The sequence below is a fragment of the Microcaecilia unicolor genome, chromosome 2 (genome assembly GCF_901765095.1).
Source record: "Microcaecilia unicolor chromosome 2, aMicUni1.1, whole genome shotgun sequence".
NCBI classification, from domain to species: domain Eukaryota; kingdom Metazoa; phylum Chordata; class Amphibia; order Gymnophiona; family Siphonopidae; genus Microcaecilia; species Microcaecilia unicolor.
The window spans coordinates 446,605,786-446,623,090 of record NC_044032.1 but is presented as its reverse complement, the minus strand read 5'-3'; the positions used below and the strand labels follow the sequence as shown (position 1 = coordinate 446,623,090).

General features: G+C 42.8%; 1 protein-coding gene across 1 annotated transcript in view; it reads right to left on the bottom strand.

Moving 5' to 3' along the window:
• Positions 1-17,305, bottom strand: part of WBP1 (WW domain binding protein 1) — a 55,719-nt gene that overhangs the window by 24,721 nt on the left and 13,693 nt on the right. The window contains exon 2 of the mRNA XM_030190899.1: positions 16,199-16,301. Within this exon, the coding sequence (XP_030046759.1) occupies positions 16,199-16,301 (103 nt within the window). The remainder of the gene's footprint in view (positions 1-16,198; positions 16,302-17,305) is intronic.

Here is a 17,305-nt window from a genome sequence, read left to right as displayed (position 1 = left end):
AAAAAGAAACTTAAAAAAAAAAAAAAAAGAAAAAAGAAAAGGCACAAAATAAGAGGGGGTTCCACAAACAGGAACACAATACAGGCTGAAAAAATGCTGGAAGGCACAAAAAGAAGCTCTTTGGACCTAGTGATGTGAGGAGATGGTAAAAATCAACCTCTCCTCACTGCGGTAGAAAAAGAACTAAGCTCAATGCATTCTCGTGGCGAGCAAGAGGTGGAGCATGTCTTGCGCTCTACAAAGCTCTACTTATGCTCGTCATAAGTCCTGGACTCACTTTTGAGAAATAAACAGGTCTGCTTGTCCTCTGAGAATACCTGATTGTGAGAATAAAAAGGCCTGCTCGTCCTCGGAGAATGAAGAATACGACTGTCAGTTATGCATTTTACAATATTGCTCTGGAAAGGATGATGTTGGGATTATGATGACTGTTGAGTTTAATTATCAAAATTTCAGGAGGGCTTTATGAGTCTGCAAGCTAATTGAGGAGAGGGTGAAAAGTGAATGTTCTCCTAGGGCACCTATTTCCCTTGCACTGGACCAGAATTTCAAACACAAGGCACTCAGCTGTGTGTAACCACTGGACTGTTGTGTGGACAAAAAGGTACGGGCCTTATTCTATAAAGGTTATGCACCTAAAATTTATGCTCCTAAATTAGGAGCATAATCTAATTGAAGCATAGAGTATGCTCGTAATTAGGAGCATAAACTTAGGAGTGTAAATTATGCTCATAAATTAGGAGCACAACCTTTGGAGAATAAGGCTCTATGTGTGTGTGTGCACATACTTAGATGGTGTTGCACAAACTTTTACACTATTGTTTCAATGGCATGCTTGCTCTGCATGGACATTTTTCAAAATGAAATGTACACATGTAGGTTACAGTCATGCTCCTGGAACACCTGTCTTCTATGTTACGTTGTGAAAGCCTGGCTAATATGATTGATGTAGGTGGGTTCACTATTTTAGTGCAGTGGACTTTGATCCTGGCACACTGGGTTCAATTCCCACTGCAGCTCCTTGTGACTTTGGGCAAGTCACATAACTCTCCATTGCCTCAGGTACAAAACAAAAACAACCCCCCCCCTCGAAAAACTTACGATTGTGAGCCCCTTTAGGGGACAGAGAAAGTACCTGCATATAATGTGTACAGTGCTGCGTATATCTAGTAGCACTATAGAAATGATTAGTAGTAGTAGTAGTTATCCACAGAAAAGATACCCAACCCTTTGAAAATTCCTCCTTTTATGCTGAATGTCTTTCCCATGTAGGTAACTGCAGGGCTGTATTTGTAAATTTGTTTACACATTTCTTGATGATCCAACATGTCTGCTCTTACTGCTATGTACAATACATTCTCAAAAAGTAATAAGGCTTTTTCTATATTTGTCCTCCTTGCCCATAACAAGTCAGAAACTGCCAGACCGATAGCCTTTGGACTTCAAGGATTCCCTCTCAATTTCCAAGCCTTCAGATTTTGTAGGTTGCACGATTTATGGATCTTTGACGTAATATAAAATTGTTATATACTGCAAACATACACAGCCTCTGTTCTACACAGTGCACAATACAAATAAACATCAGCAGTCAGGGTACCACCAAGAGTTAATTTGGGATGAAATGTCTTTCCAGCACTTCTTGTCTCAGGAAGTGACATATTGTGCCCCCAGCTGACACCTCTTCCCTCCTGTGGTGCAGCTTCTCTCCCTCTCTGTCCTTGTCTGCAATGTGGCATTTCCCCCTCGTCTCTCAACCGCACCCCTCCCCCATGTACCTTAAAAGTTTTCTTTCATTTGTCCTCTCTTCCTATCCTCTGGGGGAAAAAAGGACAAATGGACAGCAGCCACTGGAAAGAGTAGCAGAAGACAAATAGGAAGCAGAAGAAAAACTCACTCCGACTGATATTCAAAGCGATTTAAACGGCCAGGACAGGCTCCTGACCATTTACACTGCTTGTTCATGGTTAATTGCAAATATTCAGCAGTACATAATCAGTTAGCGCCACTTGAATATTTGCCGTTAGCACCTGAGCTGAACTTGTGGGCATTCCAGGGAAGAAGTGGCACTTATGTGGTTTAAGTTCCTACCCTGCTAGTTCACCCTGTTAGATGCTTCTCCCCCTGCATACTCCTTGTATATTCTTCTAAGTTTTCCTATTCTGTATTTTATTTAATGCTTGTAAGCCACATTGTGCCTGCATGAGTGGGAAAATGTGGGATATAAGTGAACAATAAATAAATAAATATTCAGCCTTAACCGCATAGACTGGGCTGCATAAAAAGATGCTCTCTTATGCGGTTCAGGGCTGATTATTGCACTTAACCTCATAACAGCAGCCAACATATAACTGGATATACAATGCCGGTGCCTGGACATAGCCCAGTATTGAATATCCGGAAATACAGCCAGCAGCAGACAAAGATGTTGACCACCACCGGCTGAATATCAGTCAGACTGAGACTATAATTAGAAAAATAATATGCCCAGACAACAAAAGTAGAAAAAAGTGGTTTATTTTGAATTATTAACTGGAATATGCTAGTTTCAGGAAATGTGTATTGCAGATATCTCTGTATTGTGTTCAACACAACAAGAAATGCATTTGTTTATTTTCGCCAGTGTTGCAATCCATGTCAAATTTGACTTTTGGTGTTCCCAGTTCCATTTTTGTTTTCATAATTCTATTTCTATTTGTGATCTGTATTTGGGGTGGGTTTATCTGTGCTTAGGTGACATTTCAAATGATTGTAGGTGCCTGACACAATACAAATGGACCCTCCTTGAACACAATTTATTATTGGGATTTCTTAACCACTTTTATGAAGATTCACCCAAGGTGGTGTACAGTAGGTACAGTTTAAAATAAAACAGTTTTGGTAACAGCATAATAGTAAAATATCCAACAACATAAATACAATAAATATGGTAAACTTGAAAACAGTAAGTTGAAACCTAATAATAGAACTACTGTAAAACAATATCAAAGATATACACATTTAACAGCACTGGAATTCACAATAGCAGAGATATATACAATGTTAGCATAATACTAATGATACACCTAATAAGCATGCATTAGAACATTCAATGAAGTGAGCTTGCTCAATATTGGGGGTGTTCAGCACTCACCAGATCCACAGAGTTCATTCTTTTGTGGCTGTGTTTTGCCTGTAACCAAGGTATTTTGTTTGCTTGTAGTTTGCATAGAGATCTATAGCAAGTCTCATGTGTTCTTTTACTAGGAGAAGACTATTAGCATTCTAGGGCCAGTGTAATATTTGTAGTGCTGCTTATTCACAGGTAGGGTTCTTGCTGTTTTGACTCACAGGAATTGGTGCTACTGTTGTATGACAGGTTTGCTACATGTATATAGATATGGAGAGATATATATTTCTATTGCTCAGACAGAGAATCAGAATATGTTTTATACGGTAACTTCAAAGGAAAAATGTCCTGCCTGTTGTTGGGTTGAGGTTAGATTTTTGTGGATGCAGAGCATATTTACACTTAACTCGAAAGAGCTGCTATATATGTCAGATCAAAGCTCTTTGAAACATGTATGTTTATAGTATTACCAATATTTCTTATTGCTTTAATTTTTCATGTATATGGACACATACAAGTTTCGAGAGACAGAATTTTCTGTATTATAAAATTGGTTGTCTTTATAAATATATAGTTTTCCTCCACCTCCACCCAGCTTACTCCATGCTATCGGCTGCCAAAATCTTCCAGGGAGAACACTGTGCTATCAAATGTGTAGCTATACTGTGTCACACCAAGGTCTTTGAAGCATTTATGCTTACAGTAATTCGTATAGTTTTCATTTTTCACACAAGTGTAGGAGTCACAGTGACCATTTTGAGACAGGACCACAATGGGTAGAATGAATGGGCATTGCTCCTGCCATATGACCCTCCTAGATCACCAGGGGGATTTGAGTTAGACCTGGGGTGGGAAGGCTCATGCTTGGTCTTCTTAAATCATCAGGAGGAGGGAGGAAATCACGACCAGCATTGCTATGTCCAGGGAAGGGAGGGAATTAAACCGCCTTCATTTCTTATGTATCAGCCAACGTTCAGCCAGGACTTGCAGAAGTATTATATGTGGGTCCTGGCTGAATATTGTCCTGGACTCTGCAATTAGTCCCAGATATCAGTGAAATGGCAGACACAGCCCGACATTGAATATGCAGGGTTAATGCTGCCTGCAACAATCAGCATTTAAAAACTCTCCAAAAAGCACTGGACCGTGCGGGCTGAATATGACTGGAATTTGATGAAGCCTTGCACACCTCTCTACCAGAAGAATTCAAACAATGGCTTAAAATTATTCACAGGTGCAGAATCGTTGTAGAACAAGGCCTTAGGAACCCTGGAGATCATCTGTGAACAGCCCATGCCAGTCATCAAGATTTCATCAAGATTCCCCCCAAACCTGAATCCCGATGTGGGCTAGGAAGCCACCTGCTGCAGAGAAACTGCAGCAGGGAATTAGCTGAATAATCCAAAATGGCCACCATTCTGCTTATGACATTGGGACTAAGGGTCTGCGGTGACTCCGTGCTGGGAAGCAACAGAGCAGTTCAGGCACCACCTCCCCCCCTCCCCCCAGGGACTGTTTCCAAGTCAGATGCAGTCTGTCACAAGACAGGGTAGACAGAACCGGTCGCTGTGCTCAGCTGCAGGCTCTTGCAGACAACTCATCTGCCAGGAGGCATGCCTGGACACATAGCCAGTGTGTGCAGACCTGCCTCTGCGCTCAGGCTGACTTCGGCATAGGGCTTCAGCATCTCCCTATTCTCCCTTATTTTTCTTTTTTACTCACTTAGCCTTACTCCCTAACCAAGGAAGGCTAAACCAAGCAATGAGATGTGTGTGTGTGTATGTTTTTTTTTTTGTTTGTTTTGTTTTTAACCAGCCTGGGAGCAACAGGGAGCCCAAGGGAAAAACCACCCAAACAGTGTGCATAGGTTAGGAGAGGAGGGAGACCCGTTCCCCTTTAGCAAGGCTCAACAGGGCTGAGCCAATGCCTCACAAAGTGGCAGGTTAAAAAGTGCAACTTGGGGCAGTAGAGCAATGCTCCACACTCTACTGGGTCCAGTCTGGAAGCCAGAATCTGGGGGCAGCCATTAGACTCTACCAAGCTCTGTGGATAACGCCGGCAGAGCCAGGGACCATGAGCATCTGCCTGAACCTACCATCTGCTAGAGAGAGAAAATACTGGAGTTTTTCACTGAGCACCAGCCCTTATACTGGCAAGTTCACTGAAAGAGATCAGCTTGAATGTTATCCCCTCCTGCCAAACTTGTCCAGGACAGTATGACCTAGACAACAAGGAAGTTTATTTTCCAAACTAGGGCTCCAGAAAAACAAATCCAGGTTCAAGCTCAATTTATTCTTGATATTCTACAAATCATAATAAAACTAGCTATATGATAAAGAGTAATCAGAGAAGGAGGTCAATGGGGTTAAATGAAACAAAACACTACACATAGAAGGATGATTAAGAGGACAGTGCAGTAATTACAAATTTCTTTCAATATAAGGAAAGGGCATGGGTGAGGGGCAGGAAGAAACAAAAGGTTTTGCACAGAGGCCAGGGATAAGCATAGTATGCAGGCTGAGAGAGTCAGAATTGTGAAAATACCTGGGTGAAGAGATGAGTCTTGAGCTGTCTTAAAACATATGAATGAAGATTCAATTTGAAGGGAGAGGGGGCAGGTCATTCCAGACGGATGGAGCTACAATAGTAAAACATGAACTACGAAAAGTCAAGCCAAACATGGGATGGAAAATGCAGAGGCATTGCTTAGAGAATCGAAGGGTACGTGTCATGTACACAGGACAAGATCAAAAAGAAAGGGAAGAATTCCAGACTGTAAGACCTGGGATATGATGATCAAATGTTTATACGATATTCGAAAGAAAACAGGTCGCCAGTACTCAAACTAGAAGGGGAAGGGTAATGCAATTATACTTTTTCTTATTAAATAATAGTTTAATGACTCTATACTGGATAAGTTGTAGCTTTCTACTCTGGGATAAAGGAAAGCCATGGTAGAAAGAATAACAGTAGTCCAGTTTAGATGTTACAAGAGCAATTAGCAGAATCCAAAGAGAAGGAGGCTTTAAAATTGATCGAATAGAACAATTTGTCTCAAGGTGTAGAATCCAAATGGGTGGTTCCCATTGTTTAATAACAAACTCATATTTTACCATGCATCATGAAAACAAAATATTAAACTGTGATAATCATTTATTGGTGATAATTATGGAATTTATTTTACACTTGTACCAGGATAATCCAGGCAATAAGACAATCAACTGCTGATTAACTGCAGCAGCATATTACTATCAGTTAACAGGATATTTAACAGAGAAGTTGCGCTGTACTACACACATTTTGAATTAATATTCGGTGAACTGACTGAATTCCCAATTCTTGATGTTTTTCCTATGTAAATACATTTTGAAATGGTAAGCTAACACTTATTTGGTATCTGAGTGATCCCAGGCAGCTTTTAAGGCTGTTTCCTAAGCAAGCTACCATACGCATTGCCTGTCCATCTGTCCGATCACATGCATTTCTCTGGAACATAAAACAGAGGAAAAATTCCTCTGTAGTTGTGAATGAAGGCTCTTGATGCCAGATACCTGCCCAGGTTTCAGAAAGCCATACAAAGAAGGTGTGCAGAAAATCATGAACTAACATGGCAGTGTTTTCCCCAAGACCTTTTGAATGTGGGCACCACCTAACTAACAGAAAATTTTTTAAACTGTGCAATACTTCTCGACCACCATCTTTACTACCATGCCACCAGGCAGACAAAAGTTTCTGGGAAGAACACTGCATAGGACACATGCAAACACATCAGTGCAAGAAGTAGCTATATTTTTGCACAAAAAAAAAAATACTGTATTGGCACTTGGAGTTAACACGTCTATGCTGGAATGCTACTCCATGCATAAACCTTCTTCTGCACGTTTATTATCATGTTGTATCTGTCAATAGTCCAGCACTTTATTCTTTGCTCCAGCACACCTCACCCTCAGCCTCCTTATCCCTGTCTTTTTTCTGATCCATCCATTCAACAAAGTCATGACAAAAAGTTACAGGGTCTTCTATGATCGTGCTAAAGAGAAAAAACAGGCCTGAAATCCTCACTAACACTCCCTTAACCTTTTACTCCTCCTCAGACCTTATGTTAAAGCCCGGGCATTAGAAAACAAGCACTCAGCCCTCAGGTCTCAGTGCACTCTTCCGCAGTTGCGTTAATAGCTAATACCTTCATTATCATGAAACTTAAATGAGCTGTGCACTTACGTCTACCCAAGTCTTTACATAGTTGCTTGTGTGCAAAATTCAACTAAACATAGGGCACCCATGATAGCTCACAAAATATGTGGAAAAGCCAGGTTAAGCTGTGTGCAAAGTCCAGTGCATTTCAATACATCAGCCCCTGAGCTGGAAATACAGATAATGAAACTACCCCCCCCCCCCAGACACTCTGGCCATTCAGATTGGGAAGAAGGACCATTATTATAGCCTTGTTCAGAGGTATGACAGCAACATACAAGCTGGAAACCCAGTTGGATTTGTTATTTCCCACCCATGGGTGGAAATGGAGAACAGCAGTTAAGAGGTAGTCCTGGCCCAGCTTGGAGGAGTAGCCTAGTGGTTAGTGCAGTGGACTTTGATCCTGGGGAACTGAGTTCAATTCCCACTGCAGCTCCTTGTGACTCTGGGCAAGTCACTTAACCCCTCCATTGCCCCTGGTACAAAATAAGTAGCTGAATATATGTAAACCGCTTTGAATGTAGTTGCAAAAACCTCAGAAAGGCGGTATATCAAGTCCCATTTCCCTTTCAAGCATGTGGGTGTAGACCTCCTCTTCAAAATTTGATGCTGTATGTAGCTGCCCATGCCCACATTGATGTCTGACTGGAGATTGTAACTATGTAGTCTTACTGATTTTAAGGGCAATCCTCTCTCAGTCTTCCCCCTGCAACTACTGGACCTTCCCATACCTGCAATCAAGGTCCCAGAAAGGCACAGCGACAAGAGAATCCTATACTGTACAAAAGCATTACAAGTCCTGCAGAATTCTGCCCACCCACCTTATCTCACCAGTGTCTTCTTCTGCCATGTTGTCTCTTGTAGTTCTCCACTGGCTCCCAGGTAGCTCAGTGAAGTGCAGCACACTGACATGTGGGGAAACCTGATTCATTTCCCAGCTCAAGATCCTCCATTCCACACGCTGACCAGAGCTGGAACTGAAACTGCTGTGGGGATTACCGCTTCCAGACTGGAGGGAGTCTGTCTATGTGCAACGGTGATAGATTAAAGGCCCTGTAAGGAGCCCTGTGCATAGCCTTTGACTAAGAACTGTTACTGCAGTGACCAGATTAAGTTGGGATGAGATACAAAAATAGAGGCAACCCCACCTCCTCCTAAGTAGTTGAAAAAGGCTCAAGGTGCTACACCCTAACTATTGTTCCAACTGAACTGCAAGTCGAAGGAGCAAGAGGAAAATGAGTAGAAAAAACATATTACCACATAGTCAGTTCATATAGACTTTCAATGTGTTCACATTTCCCCTCAATTTCCATTCCTCCGAGAACCCCTTAATGTACCATGAGTCATTCTTCCTGCTTTTATGCCAGTTCATTCCTTGCTCACAATTCTCTGGAATCAACCATCCCCCTTCCCACCTTTCCAATATACACAGACCACTTCTCCTGCTTGAAGTCAATCCAGTACTACTGCCTCCATTGTTACATTCTCTTTGTACCACTGTCTCTTGATTCTACACCCTGGGATGATGTGTAAAATGGCTGACAGATCAGTTACTTGGTCAAGGTATTTTCTGCTTCTCTTTATAATTCCAGTTCCGTGAGCAATAGTAACTTGAGTCAACAAAGCATGATGTAATAGAAGACTGGTAGAGCCAGATTTTCACACAACCTAAGTGCATCTTTCCCAAAAGCTCACAGATCCCACACTTGCCACTGGGGACAGGCTAAGCTGATGGCCACACGTGTCTGCTGTGCACGGGATCGGGGTTTGCGGGATCCCCTCCAGTGCTGCAGGACTGCCATGGGAATCCCTTCTGGGTTCACGGGACTCCCACGGGGATGGACACAGTTCCTGTGGGGCTCCCGAGGAAGTCTAGCGTGTATGCCTGCCAGCCTCGCTCTCACCTAGTTCTTTGAGTTGAGTCAGTCATGCCGCCACCACCTCTATCCCTACCCCCCCACCCCCCTGCTTGTCTCACTCTCAGCGCAGGCACACTGAAAGTCTCCCATTAACCCAGTGCACTCTCAAGTACACCCAGCCCAAGCTGACCTACTAATGGTGCGTGCATGTGGTGGAGACCCCAGCAGCAGCAGCACTAAGCAGACTAGTGCCAGCCAGCCAGAGAGTTCTTGTGTGCACCTGCAAATCTTCCAGAATCTGGAAGATTCGAAGGCACGCACCAGTCTCTCTGCTGAAGTTCTCCGATTTTTTTTCCATTCCTTACAGTGTGTGGGAATCTGGAGCGAGTGACAGACTCTTCCAGACTCAGCCCTAAGGGCTAGATGCACTAAGCTTTCCAAGCCAGCAACGTGGGTTTTAAACTGGTTTTAGCCAGTTTAACGTGTAAGTAGTAAACAGGGACATGCACAAAAGGGCATTTTCTGATCACGATAGCAGCTAATGAAAACGGAATGCAAATGATCCAAAGGCTATTATACTGAGCTGCACTACCGTTTGCAAGGCTATTATAATGAGATGCACTACCGTAAACCTAACAGGAGGTCTGCACCTCTCGTTGGGGAATCGGAAGAAGGATCTCGACTCCCCAGTGCTTACAGCCCACAGAATTTACCTCTATGACCTATCCTGCGACCATGGAAATATCCTAACCGCCCCAGTAAGACCCCAGTCCACGAGAGGATGTGACTGCCACTTCTCCTGTTTAGACAAATTAACCCGGCACATCAGGATATCGCAGCGATCACCCTCACCACCCACATGGGTGCTCATTCACAGGCGATGGTGACTGCAACGGCTCAGGAGCATTTGTGTTTGGCAGGGAGATCCAAGTGCTCGTCAGGGGACGTCCTTTATGGACGTCCTTCACTGCCTAGCCATGTCCAAGTGCTCGTCAGGGCCATCTTTCTAAAGTGCCTAACATGGACGTCCTTCACTGAAATAAAAAAAAAATAAAAAAGGACTTCCCTGACGAGAACTTGGATGTTTTTCCCCTAGATTTTTTTTGTGATGGATGTTCTTCTGTAATGACCACTGCCAGAGAGAATTTGGGACATGCAAGGACGTCCAAATCCAAAAACTATTTGGACGTCTTTTTCGATATGCCCCTCCTCCAGGTCTCTCTCAGTCAATCACAGCGCATTTAGCTGTCACCGGTGTCAGCTAAACGGCGCTGTGATTGGCTGAGAGAGACCTGGAGGAGGGCATAATCGAAAGGGACTTCCAATAGTTTTTTTGATGTCTCGCACGTCCCGATGCTGGCGGTGGTCATTTGGGGGCAACTCTGACCCCCCATCGTGCAAACATTCACAACCCGTTTGGCTTTCAAGAAACAGAAGTTGTTTTTTGGCTGCTGTGTGCCGGGCCAGCTCATCTCCACCTCAGTGACAACTATTAATGTTTCAGGAGGACAGGGCGGGAAGAGAAGCCTGGACTGTTGTGACACCTTCCTCTCCCGCCCCCAGAGCTGCACATTCCCGGGGAGGAGGGTCTGCATGGTCAGCCGCAATCCACCCCTCCTTCCGAGAGTGGGGCGGCAGGGATCACCGGCTGTACCGGTGGCTGCAGCTTGCGCTCAGGCCCGCGGCTCTGACAAGTGTTCGTCAGGGACGTCCTTTTGGACGTCTTTGGCATACGCAGAGCAGCCAGCATAACGCTTGGCTGCTCTGCGCATGCTCGACCGGCCGACTGGCTGCCGAAGGAATAGAGAACGCAAGTGAGCTACAACGAGCAGTTCACCTGCATTCCATTTCCTGATGCATGGCTGTTCCCTACCGATTCGCTATGGAATCGATAAGGGAACGGCTCTTCCGAGGACCTTAGTGCATCTAGCCCGCAGAGTCCAGTGTCTTCCAAATACAGTAGCTGGCTCAAGCCTCCAAGTTCCTTCCTTGCCTGCTAATACTAGCTAGCTCGCCTCCTCCAAGACTCAGGTATGTGGTATTTGGGTTATAATATTTGGACTTTCACTTTTAATGGCAAGATAAAGTGGATGTTCCTAACTAACTTCCTTATTGTTTCCAAAAATTTCTTCTCCCCGCCCCCCAACCCACTTAGAAAAATTCAAAATTTCAATGACTTTTTCCTCCCTCTCTATTTCTTTTTGCTGTTTGGTAAAATATGACACAATTTGCTGGTACCTGATTCTCTTTTGCCTATTGATATATTTTTTTTCCATTTTGCAATCAGATTTCATTGCCAAGAAGTTCACAATCTGAGTATTTTCAGTGCTCAAATAAGCTTTCAAGACAGGAGCTGGTTAAAACTCTTACAAATACGTATTCTAAGAAATGTGTTTTCTCTATTGGCAAAAGGAACGTTGCAAGTGAAAAAGGCCTCCCATTTTCCCCACAAATGTTCAGATTGTGCGACGAGTCCCACAGAATATTTCAGTGCAATTATTCTGGGGGTTTTTTTTAATTCTAAACTTGTATCCATGGTAAAGGACAGAGATAAGTAAGATTCTGATTTGGCTTATAGAAATGTTCTCTTCTAATCTACAGCCAAGTCAGCTAATTGCCTAAGTATATTGGATATTGTACCCTTTTTCATGTAAGTTCTACCCAAAGCAGTATACATACATTACTGACTACAAGTACATTCCTTAACTGGAGGACAGACTTTTCTCCATATTTTAGTATAAATATATTGTGTGCTGTGCAATGAAAGCATGTATGTATGTACACCTTACAGTAGCTAAAATATACAATTTAACTAAAATGTTTTATATTTATTGAGTATAACAAATTGATGCAAAATTGTATACATATTTAGATTACATACAACTTGCAGTTAAATATAATATGGTCTCCTCCAGTATAACTGCTTACTGGCTTTTAACAAATCTAATAAAACCAGTGTATATTCCATACTGCACTGAAATACCTTTTGAAAAGAACGGTTAATTTAGTTATTTATGTGGAAGTTGGCTCTTTACAGATTCCAGGTCTTAAGTTCTAAATTCAAACTGCAAAAAGAATTGAATAATTTCCTGCATAAAAGTTTTATGATATTTTGAAGTATTTATGTGCTACCAGTTATATACTGATTAATCAATATTTATTTTCGAGCTTGTGAGTCAAAGCAGTGGTGGAATCATTTTCTTGTACCTGATTTTCTTGGTACCCTTTCATCTTAACTTCTCTGAACCTTTTGGCTTTTAAAGCAGCTGCAGCAGTTTATGCACGAGAAGAACACACTACTTGCACTATGTGCCCCTGTCCCCTTTAACTATTTGCATAAAATGGGCTCCCTTTGCTTTAGTTTACTAGCTGTTACAGGTGAACTGAATAAAGAATTCATGGAAGGGCAAAACTGCAATCCCGATTCTAGAATTTGAGGGAGGAAGGGGAAGCTACATGAATTTTCATGCTTGATAATTGTTAGTACATAAGTAATGCCACACTGGGAAAAGACCAAGGGTCCATCGAGCCCAGCATCCTGTCCACGACAGCGGCCAATCCAGGCCAAGGGCACCTGGCGAGCTTCCCAAACGTACAAATATTCTATACATGTTATTCTGGAATTGTGGATTTTTCCCCAAGTCCATTTAGTAGTGGTTTATGGACTTGTCCTTTAGGAAACCATCTAACCCCTTTTTAAACTCTGCTAAGCTAACCGCCTTCCCCACTTTCTCCGGCAACGAATTCCAGAGTTTAATTATGCGTTGGATGAAGAAACATTTTCTCCGATTGTGTTTAAATTTACTACACTGTAGTTTCATCACATGCCCCCTAGTCCTAGTATTTTTGGAAAGCATGAACAGGCGCTTCACATCCACCTGTTCCACGCCACTCATTATTTATATACCTCTATCATGTCTCCCCTCAGCCGTCTTCTCCAAGCTTGAAAAGCCCTAGCCTCCTTAGTTTTTCTTCTTAGGAAGTCGTCCCATCCCTGCTATCATTTTAGTCGCCCTTCGCTGCACCTTTTCCAATTCTACTATATCTTTCTTGAGATGCGGCGCCAGAATTGAACACAATACTCAAGGTGCGGTCGCACCATGGAGCGATACAACGGCATTATAACATCCTCACACCTGTTTTCCATACCTTTCCTAATAATACCCAACATTCTATTCACTTTCCTAGCCAAAGCAGCACACTGAACAGAAGGTTTCACTGTATTATCGACGACGACACCCAGATCCCTTTCTTGGTCCGTACCTCCTAACGTGGAACCTTGCATGACGTAGCTATAATTCGGGTTCTTTTTTCCCCCACATGCATCACCTTGCACTTGCTCACATTAAACTTCATCTGCCATTTAGCCGCCCAGTCTCGTAAGGTCCTTCTGTTCCTTTGCTTTTATTTGGGAAATTTGCTAGTGTGCAAATTTATTGTGCAGCCTAATATGAATGATTTCTGAGCTGTCCTTATTTCTGCATCCTTCATAGGTTTTCAGACAGTATGGCAAATGCTCGAACTTCATGCTTGCATCCCTACACATGCAGCTCCCTGGGATGCTCTCTTTCTATCTCAGGAGTTCTTTTACTAAGCCGTGGCAAAAAGTGGCCTGCGGTACGTGTTTTGGGCGCGTGCTGGGCCAGTTTTTACCACATCTGGGAAAAAAGGCTTTTTTTCAATTGGCTGGGAAAAGGGCCAGTGGTAAAATTGAAACCATCAGGCACCTCTTTATAGCCAGAGCCCTTAATGCCATCCATTGATCTAGCGGTAAGGGCTCATGTGCTACACGTGCAGGACCAGTCGGCAAATGCCAACTGCTGATTAATGCCGGAAACACGCACACAGTAGGAAATAAAAAAAATAATTTGTCCCGGCGGTATAGGCTTGTGCCAAATCTGAAATTACTGCCAGTTGAGCACACTAGCCTGGCGGTAGTCTCATTTTGGCGTGCGCTGCACACGCGTACAGCCTACCGCGCCTTTATAAATGGGCCCCTCAGTAAACTGAATGCTCAAAAATGAGGTAGTCAGTTTTGAGAAGATCTGGTCACCATTTCTTTTGCGATTCTAACTTGCTCCTCCTGCCTCTCAAAGTCCTCATGGTAATGCATTAGACAACGCTATATAGCTCCGATTAGGAGTCTATTAGTACGATTTCCTGTATTTGAGCTGAATGGTTATTGTCACGTCAGCCTCTTGGTTTGAGGTTGGAAATTTGGGTTGGGGGGGCGGGGGGAAGTATTGCTTATTGCTTTTATGCCTATTTTGGCACGTTTGTGACTTTGTGAAAAACTCAATCAAAACTACTTACTTCTGAAGGTTATGGGTAAGGGTGGGGATGGAGATTACTTGCGGGGATGGGTTATATTTCTGTCCCTATGCAGCACTCTAGCCTGCTGCTCTTAGGCAAGATCCCATATCTCTGTCCTAGCCTGCGAGTGCTGCCAAAGGCACAAACAAGCTGTTTATGTAACTTCTTTCGATCAGCTGTGCCACCGTACAGAACTCCTTTATACACACTGCACTTATAGCTTTAGAAGGAAACTACAATTTCCCTATGTGTAGCTTTGGAGCCAATCTGGGTGCCGTCAGACTGCTTAGCCAGCAGAAGTGTGCAGCTGTCCTGCTTGTCTCTTCTTCTAAAGAGCAGTTTCACTTAAAAGCAGTAAGTCTTGCCACCCAAGTCTTAAAATGTATTTTTAAAAACAACACAACCCCGCCCCCCCCACACACACACATAGAGTACAGTGCCCTCTGCGGTGACATCTCTCCTGTATCCACTGGGGAACAGCTTCCCGTTGAGACCTGGATGATTGCAGTATTTCAAGCACTAATATTTCCACCTATGTTATCAGTTCCTGTCCTTGACAGTGGAGCTCATTCTGGGTGCTGCAGGACCAGCTGAATAACTTTCCTGCTTGGTATTTTTTTTTTAACCTTACTATACTCCTTTTTTTTGGACCAAAACAAATAAGGCAAAAATTTCTCACCTAATATTTGAAAAAATTTCTATTTCAAGCCACAAAGATTCCAAGTTATACAATAGCAGAGCTGCACCAACAGTTTCTGGGCTCTCTTTCCTGTACATACATAGCAAAGGTTATGGGAACAGTTAAAGTGTTCCTCTTCTAAAGGGATAATGTGCACTTGTAAATGAAACATGAACTCATCTTGCTTTTTTAGAGCATAAGAACATAAAACTGTTGCCTTACTGGGACAGACTGAAGGTCTATCAAGCACAGTATCTGTTTACAACAGTGGTCAATCCAAGTCACAAATACTTGGCAATATCCCAGAACAGTAAAACAGATTTTATGCTGCTTATTCTAGAAATAAGCAATGGATTTTCCCAAGTCCATCTTATTAATGGCTTATGGACTTTTCTTTTAGGAAATTATCCAAACCTTTTTTAAACCCTGCTAAGCTAACTGCTTGTACCACATTCTCTGGAAATGAATTCCAGAATTTAATAACATGTTAAGTGAAAAAATACTCTCTTTGGTTTGTTTTAAATTTGTTGCTTAGTAGCTTCATTGTGTGCCCCCTAGTCCTAGTGTTTTTTTTAACCTAGGTCTGAACTGATCGTTCTTTTACTGTATTTCCCAAAGGACTTCATATACATAGTAACATAGTAACATAGTAGATGACGGCAGAAAAAGACCTGCACGGTCCATCCAGTCTGCCCAACAAGATAAACTCATATGTGCTAGTTTTTTGTGTATACCTTACCTTGATTTGTATACATGTAAACAACACAGGATATGATAACAGAAAATTATGTACACTACATGGACATTACAATCATTATCTGAACTACAATGAAATTTTAAAAGAAACAAAAAATACATAGGCATCCACACACATATATACAGGTACAACTGAGAGCAGTAACAATAAATATATGCACAGAACTCCCTCCATCCCTACCTCCATCCAGGCCACCACTACACTTTCCCACTGAGACAACACTGTACTCTCTGTTAAGGCTCAATCCCAAACTCTGCCAAAGAAGGACAGAACATCAATGTCAGACTTACACCACAGTTCATAGTAGTAGGTGCAGCAACCAGTCTCTCCACAGCAGTGACCCGTTTCACAGATATATGGCTGGTTGTTCACCCCCGGGCAGTACTCCCGATCCTGCAATAAAACAAAAGTTCCCATGTGAGAGAATACCAGTAACAGGCAAATCACCTTCCTGTCCATCCTGTTAGTGTTACAGCCTATGAACAGTCTTCACTGCTTACAAACATCACCCACCCATTGCCTGCCCAAACCTCAATCCAGCCATCCATAACCAGCAACCAACTGATACCACATTTCTCATTGAGTCACAGACCATCTGTTAAAACCCAATATGCCACCAGCACTCTCTATTTACAATTTATCCAAATCACCCACACATTATCTGCATGATCCAAACTTGCCCGAGCCCAACCCAGCCAAACACTATCCACCAAAGCTGAACAACTACATATGAACCCTAACCTCTTCATATACAACCTACCTCAAGTGGACTCAAAAACCATTTACACAATCTGCAATATCCAAGCTTGTGGGACAACTGGATTGGGAAATGAGAGTACATGTATTAGAAAGCTGCAACAAAACTGTGACCAGTATTACACAAAGCACACACCTCTCCACCACCGAATTCTGAACAAACCTAGCAATTTTAAAGCTGGATCACCAATCCTGTGTTACTACTGTTCCTAAGAATACACTAGTCTTGTTATTACACTGGACAGAGTATCCTATTTCAGATGGCATGATTAACACTCACCACCCTCCCCTCCCCCATAAAAAAACCCCATTGCTTAAAAGCTAACAGGTTTGAAATAGTGAGCGATACTGAAAGGAAATCTCAGGCAAATGAGCTGCTCACAATTACAGCAAACAGCTGAGTAGAGGAAAGCACCAGCACGTGCGTAGAACAGCCACGGACAGTCACTCGCTAAGTGTCACTGCTATGTGCATACTCAGAACAGCGTATGCTATGGCGCCTCCACAGTGCTCCACATGACTTTAATGCTTTTGTATAAGAAATAAACCACCTGGGCCCCAAAAGTTTCTTTTTCTGGGGTTCCACACCAACTTTCACGCCCCAGGGAGTTTATTGTTTATATGTGCGTGTATGAAAGCTG